Raw genomic sequence first — 8,882 nt, forward strand, 5'->3', positions numbered from 1 at the left:
GAAGGCAATAAGATTCACTAAGATGCCCATTCTGGTTTGACTATTGTCTCCTTTGGAAGTCCTGTAATGTTTACAATGCCTAAGATTTATTGGTCTTGTTCTCTACTGTTTTGTCCAACTTTATAATATCTAATGAGATAGACAATTCTTTTTAAGGAAACAAGAGACAACGTTGATAACCATTGTTGATAACCTTGTACTCTGTTTTACATCATGAGCTATGTCTAGCCTTGGTTTTGACTGACAGCTTTGTTTTGCCATATTTGACTTTATTCTCTCCCCCCCCAAAAAAGTAATAAGAACTAAGGAGTAATAAAATCCAAAATGTGTAAATTTTGTTGTAAAAAAGAGAGGGGAAAAAAAAGAGCTCTAACGGATATAACAGCAAGTGTGTTTAGGGGTGTTAAATAGCTGACTATATTAATGTTTTTGGATCATTGAACACAGCTGTTTGCAGTCTCTCTGTTTGAATGTCCACTTTGTAATCTTTGATACTGTGATTTGAGCAACTATTTCTAAGATGATAATATGTAATCTATTAACAGGTGATTTCTTACTGTTTTTTTGTTTTGTTTTGTTTTGTTTTTTGTAGTTCTGTATTACGTGTACCCTTACACCGCTTTGTTTTGTTTTGTGTTTTTCTCTTTTTCCTTTTAAATAAAATTTTTTTAAAAAGAAAGAAAAAAATCCATGTTAGTTGATTATTCTATTTTGTGTGTTTTTGGATTTAATTTTCTCTTTTTTATAAAAGATTGAAATTTACATGAGTTTTTACTACAAAAGCAGGGGAGAGGGCTTCAGATTCTGGTATCCACCAGGGAATACCCTCTTTATTCTACACAGTGTTTACTCTGAACAGTATCATCTGTATGATACGTTTTGACTTAGAAGAAAGTATGAAGACACAAATGTTAGGAAACAGAAACTGAATTGCAAAATCTTTATCCCTTTTATGATTCAGAAATTGCATGTTTCTTCCATTGCAAGATACAATCTGAAACAAAACCATTAACTATATTCTTCTAACTGGATCTTCACTCATTACTACACTTTCAACATTCACTGGATTGGCCTTCTTCTCACAAGCACTATAATATTTTGTAGTGCAGTGATTGTAAACAACCATGCTTCTATATATATATCCACAATACATCTTATTTATGTCATTCACGTTTCTCATAATCCTGTAAGAGAAAAATTTTACACTTAGAAATTTGTACAACTAAAATACTTTTACAGAAAAAAATATTTTTGCAGCATGATATTATTATTTCCAGGGCCTCCATTGTCTAAGGTAAATTTGACTTTGTGTTCAAAGTATTGAAAGTGCCCAAGTTGATTATTTTAATTGACACATATATATGTGAAACACTGGTTTACCCCCTTCCCAATACCATCTGTCCTACTTTTCCAAATCTGAAATATTTGCTGTCATTTAACTTCAAATATCAGACCTACTTCCATATCTAACATGATTTAAAATAATGTTATTTCATAAAGTTCTGTACCCTAGCACAACAGCAAATTTGTTTTCTTCAAATATTTTCCATAATCATCAAAACCGGAGATTAACTTGTGAACCTTACATTCATTATCATTGTATTCCATAATAGCCTTTCCATTTGCCATAATTATAAACCCATGAATATTCTGCCTTTCCCAAACAAGATTACACCTGTATGTTCTCCTAATGTACTCATTATCTTTACTTTCACCTAAGTGAAACCTCTAAGATCAATATCCGACCCTTTATTTGTACACCTCTTATTTCCCATCCTGTTTTCTCATAGCCATTTACCAAATACAGAGCCATCTTGTCTTTATGACCCACACTTCAACAACTACTAGTGCTTTCTAAAAGCAGAAAATAAACAAAAAGCTCATATTTGTTGTATGGGCTGGAATGGTGAGTATGCAGAAATATCAGTATTTTATTCAGCCCATTCTGGAAGGATTGCCCTGACCTCTTTCCCTGCTGGCAATGATAAATATTGAGCTTCTAATATTATCAAGCAGATGAAGATTCTGGAATCTTACTTTAATACTGAACATTTTCCAAATTTTAGGGATTATAAAATAAAAAGGGAATTTTCAAACTTTTTGCATCTAAAGCCTTGGTTTTTTTCATTAAGAGCAGAATAAATACAGTATATAAAGTCATTTATAACAGTATAAAGTCACATTCCTAAATAGATTCCACAACACATTCTTTAATATATTTATGTATGCCATATAAACAATACAACATGCTAGATCATATATTATTTATTATACTGAAACACTCTTCTCATTCATGTATAAATATTTCAGCCAATTTTTTTTATTTTAAATATCAAAGATAACAAAACTTTCAAAGCAAAACTAATTTTTGGTTATTCAGGGCATTCTGGTTTAAGCATTTCTCACATTAACTTCCTTTTATTCTTTGAGTAATTTTATCATTCTGCACATATTATTTATGCTTAAGTAAACTTAAGAATGAATCTTTTATTTATCTTCAAATCTTAGAATTTAGCCCAGTGTTGTATACTTGTACAGTTCAGTGAATTTTGTTGGCTTCTATAATTTTCTCTCACACAAGCATTATTTGTAGAAAAACTTCCCAATTTTAGTGGTTACAAAAGGCACATTAGAGTTGATCAAAATAATGATATTGCTGGGGATGTAGCTCAGCAGTACAGTGCCTGACTAGCAAGTGTGAGACCCTGAGTTCGATTCCTGGTACAAAAACTAAAAATGATGATGTTTGTGGCAACTTTCTGCATTAGAAAGGCTAGCATCAGTAAAGGATAGTAAAGAATGCAATCTCAGATGAAGCTGGTTCTAATTGCAGTCTGCACTGCTCCTAAGGAAAATATCTCAATCTGAACCTGATTATAAATATTCAGCAAGAATCAAGAGTTACCTGGCAGAGGAGACAATGATCTTATCAACTTCCTCTGAGTTTCTGCGATCTTTTTCTGGAGGTAATCCCAGCCAGTAACTATATAAATTCTTGGATTTTACAAATTCCTATAGTAAATAAAAATGGTTTCTTTTCAATATTGTCTTCTATTTCTATGTATTACCTTAATTGCAATTTGTTGCAAACAACTGAAGATAACATTTTTTACATTAGTCTACTTATTTTCCATGCTATTTAAAAGAAATAGAAAGCATTTCTTACTGTGAGATTTTACATTGTCAGTTTTACATTGTCACTTCCCATCTCACTAGAACAAAGAACCCACTAGTACATCCATCATGGAAAGTTCACAAGCATCTGGATTTGAATATTTGACCAGTAAATATTTACTCCAGAGACAAAAGAGGTAGTTAATGACTGTAAACAAGAGCTAATAGAAAAAGAAGAAAGACAACTCAGTCATAGAGTAGAATTCAGGACTGGCCCAGAATTTTATAACCAAAGTATAAATATTTTCCTCTTATTCCAGGCTTTAAACGAATTCATTCTTGAGTGAGTAATTATGTTGAATCATGACCTAAGAGAAGGAGATTATAGATTGAGTTCTCCTCTTCTATAAAGGATGAAAATATTCTTATAGTAGGGGAGCTGAGAATTTTAGAAAACTTAAATTTGCTTTAAAATATAATTATTACTACAAATATCAGAAATGAAAAATAATAATTGAAATATAGATAGGTTATTTCTACCTGAAAAGAATAAAAAAGACATAAGAAGAGAAAAGAAAATGAAAAAAAATAAAACTATCGGAGATGTCCTTTTTGCTGTGCTCAGTGCAACATATTTGTTTGGAATGTGCTAAATAAAAAAAATCCTCCTGGGTAGTTTTGATGGGATTGGTAATCTTCAGGAATAACCTCCAGATTCTATGTTTTTATAAAATATTCAGAAACCATGTTCTGAGACTTCATTCCAGAATTTCCACTTGGAAATGTTCACAGATCTGAAGTCTCTGGGCACACTTTATTTACCCATGAGCTTCTCAAAGACTTTGAGACTAAGGTCCTAAAATAAGGTTGTATAACATTTTCCTTGCCTGTGATTCTCTGAAAGAGAAGAGCAAAGTCTCAGTCATCACTCTTCTAACTAAAATAAGACAAAATTGTGAGTGTGTGTCTTCATCAATCCACTATCCTCCTGCATTGTTGGAATAATGGGAAAAAAAGCTTTCTTTCCTCACAGGGAAAGAGACATAAAGGTTTACCAATGTAGTACTCTCTTTAATCTTCAACAAGCTGGCATTTTGAGCAGAACATGATATTTCACTCTCTTTCCATGTTTGATACATTTCAGATAATAAATAACAGTTATTCTTGTACCACATCCAACCATTTGGACAAGGTTTACATTTGTGCCCTGCAAGAAGAACATAGTTTTATTTGGTTTTATGATAGACTTCATCATTGCTATAATTTCCTTTACTCTATATGACACTAACAATTTACTGGGATTTTTTCAAGTCAAAGGAAAAGAAAATGAATCTGGTATTCAAGATCTTTATATATTATCGCAAACCATATGAGACATAACTTGACCAAAAATTCAAGGTAAACACTTGGATTTACATGTATAGCCCTATATCACGTAAAAATGAAAAATCTCCCTTACTCATTTTTTAAATTTAGGTATGGAAAAAAAAACCTAGTCACAGGAAGAATTTTGTATGGTAAAAATCAGCCCCACATATCTGCATGAATCTTGATTTCTTCAATTTGAGTAACAGCAGTATCTCACAGTCATCAGAAGCTTACTTTAGTCACAAACCCTGCTGAAATATATAGAGCTATATAAAACCAATTATCCCCAATTCCAAATGTAAAACTGATAGTATATTTCTTTCCTATGGCCTTTTAGTCACCAATCATTGAAAATTACAAATAAGATAATCTATGAGGTGCCCCTATCTTCCTATCATCAGGGCATCCCAGTGCCAAAAGAGAATAACTGCTGATTAGAGAGACTGTTTCATTCTCATCCCCTGATAACATGATGACTTGCAGTGATTATTACTCATCTTCCTCCAGCTATATAGAAATATGTTTGTACTCCACCACCCACACTTAATTCTTTCTTCAAATGCTAAAATGTCCCCACATTGAAAGGATGCTAGGAAGGAATGAAGTTTTATTATTTATTTTCTAGTAAATAACTCTGAAAATAATACAAGGTTACCTGGTTCTTCCCTGTTCAGCTCACGGCATAATTTAGTGGCCAAATTTTGCAAAGTGATAGAGAGATTTCTTATGTTTTCAGATTTATTCATGTTAGTTATCAGTTGGATGGAAATGTTTCTCTGAAGTTCTTCTTTGACATTTTGCAGTTTATTCAGTTTTCCTGTTTCTATCTTCCAAGTGGTATACACTCCAGATAAGAAAATGAGGGACACAGAGAGGGAGGGAGAGAGACACGCAGACAGAGACAGACAGAGAGAGAGAGAGAGAGAGAGAGAGAGAGAGAGAGAGAGAGAGAGAACAAATTGTAAAGCATGTTGAATTTGAACCTTTAAAAACATTTGTAAAAGTAGTGTTTGAAATACTAATGGCTAGAGGTAAAGTTACTATACAGAAGTAGAGAAAGCGATCAAGTTTACATTCTACTTTATAGTATAATCCCCCTTATTATAAAACTCCATTCAAAAAATAACCTTTGGACATGAAACCCACAAAATGTTGGACCCTTTAATCAAATGATGGGTAATACATACACATGCTTCCTAAGATTCCTAGTCCAATGAGCAGCAAAAGGCATATGAGAGTCAAGATCAAGGTTGTTTGACGCCATATACGGGAAGAAGCAGGAAGTGCTACGGAAATCAAAATTAACCAAGAATTTTAGAAATGGAACACAATTTAATTTCATTTACGCAATTTGTCTTTATTTCCTAACACCACCTTCTGGATGAACCTGGTTTGCTAGAGATTCAAAGACATTTAAAAAAAAAGAAAAAAAAAAAAAAACCTAGTAGATTAAAACAAGAATCAGTGAGAAAAGGTGAGTTTTGCATGTGAAATGGAAGAATGTCAAGTGGTCAAATGATTTCAGAAATGAAGTGTCAGAGACTAAATATATAACAGGCAAGGATGAAAACTCAGTCAACACAGTGTATTCTACCGCTCACAGTTGAGTAAAGTGAATGGTACCCAGTGAATAGACATTAATCTGAGTAGCCTTTCCCTGTGTGGAGAGTTGTGGCTTGTGAAAGAAAACAGCTTCAGGGTCTATGATTCCCCTCCCCTATATAATTGTTTGAGCTTGGCTGTCTCTTCCTAATGACTGGTGGGCTCCTCATGAGCACCTCCATGCCAATTCCTCATTAAAATTTTTCATGTTTTACGTTTTTAGAAAGAATTTTGATTGAATGCTGCTTCTTTTTTTAACTGGACAGTGAACCTCAGAGCACATCATTTCCCTATAAAAATTATGAAATGTATATTATCAATTATTATTCAATTATCACAAGATTTAAATTATCATCATGGGACAACATGCTATTTTAAAGAAACTACAAGTCAAGGGCAATATGATGATCTTACTATACTTCTTAAATATGTTTCATACCTCTCAGTTGATGGGACAATATTGTAAAATTCAGGAAGAATTAAAAATGAGATAATTTCTTTAAATATTAGAAAACTATTATTAATGAAAGAATCAAGATCTTATGTATGATTATAATTACAAATTCAAGTGCTATCTTTTATGCATATTATTTTTTCATTTTTATTTATGCTCAATCATTTAAAATTATATAGTGAGTACCTTCTATATACTAGATAATATTGTGGATGCTAAGAAGTGTGGAGGTAGCAAGATATGCAAGACTGTTCTCATGGACATACATTTTATAGTGAGGAAATAAAGTGATAGGTTCATTTAAGTTTGGGCTAGAGGATGCAAAAATCTGAAACTGAGTTATATAAAGTAAAGAGTTCAATGGAGAGCAGCATGCAAGACAAATGGAAAAAACATTGCAAATAGGAAGATCTGGTTTGAAACCTATAATTTGATGGAAAATGTGTTTATTTCAGAAACAATAAATTCAGAGTGGCTGAAGTGTTGTGACCATTGTGAAAAATGATTTTTTAGGATGTCAAGGAATGAAATGAGATTTTGACGTGAAAATGGGAAAAAGGCTTTGCATGTCACAAGGGTACTGGTCGTAAGGAAACAGTTGGCTGTTATTGTACTTGGAGTTAAATGACTGAACAAGATAACTTAAAGGAACATATTGAGTGACGTAAGAAAAGGAGAACCAGAACACAGCCCTAGAGTTTTCATCAAATAGTTTGATATAGAAGGAAGAACAAAAATAAAAACACAACAAAATCCCACTACAAACCAAAACAAACAGCTTCCACCCTCAACAAAACAGCTAGAGATAGTAAAAATCATGAGGATGTGTCCAGCAGCACAAGCAAAAAGAAGTTTTAAAAGATGGACTGTTAAGATTTTTTAATGCTCCAGAAAAAAAAAAAAAATGGGGGACTGAAAGGATAGAAATGTGAGCGCTGGGATGAAACAAGGTGGCCACAATTGACTTGACTTTTATAAAAACTGTCTCTGTGGATCAGTGAGGAAAGAAGCCTAATAAACTCAGCTGAGAAGGGAATAAAGGATAAAGATTTGGGAGCCAGTGACCCAAATTAATGCTTTCAAACTCTGTCTCTCTGTCTTTCTGTCTCTCTGTCTCTCTGTCTCTGTCTCTGTCTCTCTCTCTCTCTCTCTCTCTCTCTCTCTCTCTCTCTCTCAAACACACACACACACACACGCCAGCATTTTATTATGAAAAAAATAATATTATTAACTTTCCTACACTATCTATGTTTCTTGTTCTATAGCTTCTTTTCAAGCAAGAAAAAAGACTATAACCTAGTCTTTTTAAAATGCTTTCCTGTCTCATATGTCTGGGCTGTGAAACTAAAACATAGAAATGTTTAAAAGATTGAACATGTCCAATGAACTGGCCAGTGTGAAAAAAAATCCTTGTAATCATTTTTATATGAATTCTGAATTTTTGCTAAAAATGAAAGGCCTAATTAAAAATTCAAGTTGAAAGAAAATTGATATAATTACTAAGTTACCAACATATCTATAGCTCCAAAACTTACCTTTTGTTCCAGACCTGTCAAGTTCCTGAATATTTTCTGTCTTTCTGGATTCTGGGAGTTTTAGACTTGCATAAGTAATGTCTTCAGACATTGGCAAATGTACAAAGCTCAACAACTGTTTTTTAGGTTCGTTTGCCTGTTTTTAAAGATGAAAGCCAGCTGTCGTCTTTTAAACAGGATCTTTAAGTTTAAGCTTCTTTTGTAACCTAGTGTACTCTTTCTCATGTGTCTGCAAATAAGCTTTTGCCCAAATGTGGCACTAGAGCAGACAACTGTGGCAAGAGGAAGCATCTTTCTTCCTCATATTTCTTTCTCTTCCTAATTTGCTTATACTTAGCAACTGCACCAAATAGTTTTTGAAATGATGCTTCAATAATATTACTACCAAGCAAGGGTACACAAATCATTAGCATCATTTGGTGAAAATATAGTACCAGATTTATTTTCAAGCAAAGAATTATGGGAAAAATGTAATTCTCAAGGCACTAATCCACATCAGTAGCCTGTGTTCTGTGTGTATTATGTCCAAGATCTGATAAAAGGATGCCTTATCCAGGACAGAAGCATTTACACAGAGGACTCAGAGAGAATAAAAAAATAAGGAACATCCCCTCACTTGTGTGAGCTTAAAAAGAGACCAATGAACACCTAGTTTCTCTAGGTAACAAGAAATCTACTCAAAGAACTTTGGTTCCAGAACTATACAACAGTTTTTATTTTGTACCAAAGGTACATGGATAAAGAATCTACGAACAAATTTGCAGGATAGAAAAACAAGGATTAGCCTTTCTGTCTCTCTGTAGACTGGC

General features: G+C 33.1%; 1 protein-coding gene across 1 annotated transcript; it reads right to left on the reverse strand.

The window, feature by feature from the left end:
* Positions 1–926: 926 nt before the first annotated feature.
* On the reverse strand, positions 927–8,336 carry LOC100727674 (C-type lectin domain family 12 member A). The gene is made up of 6 exons (XM_003470568.5): positions 8,074–8,336; positions 5,670–5,768; positions 5,138–5,326; positions 4,170–4,321; positions 2,906–3,012; positions 927–1,184 (listed from the first exon to the last, which is right to left on the reverse strand). The coding sequence occupies exons 1-6, from the start codon at positions 8,162–8,164 to the stop codon at positions 1,013–1,015; spliced, it is 810 nt and encodes a 269-aa protein (XP_003470616.1). The 5' UTR covers positions 8,165–8,336; the 3' UTR covers positions 927–1,012.
* Positions 8,337–8,882: the final 546 nt, after the last annotated feature.

The sequence above is a fragment of the Cavia porcellus genome, unplaced genomic scaffold (genome assembly GCF_034190915.1).
Source record: "Cavia porcellus strain 051 isolate PalLab524CR breed Dunkin Hartley unplaced genomic scaffold, mCavPor4.1 scaffold_27, whole genome shotgun sequence".
Classification (NCBI taxonomy): domain Eukaryota; kingdom Metazoa; phylum Chordata; class Mammalia; order Rodentia; family Caviidae; genus Cavia; species Cavia porcellus.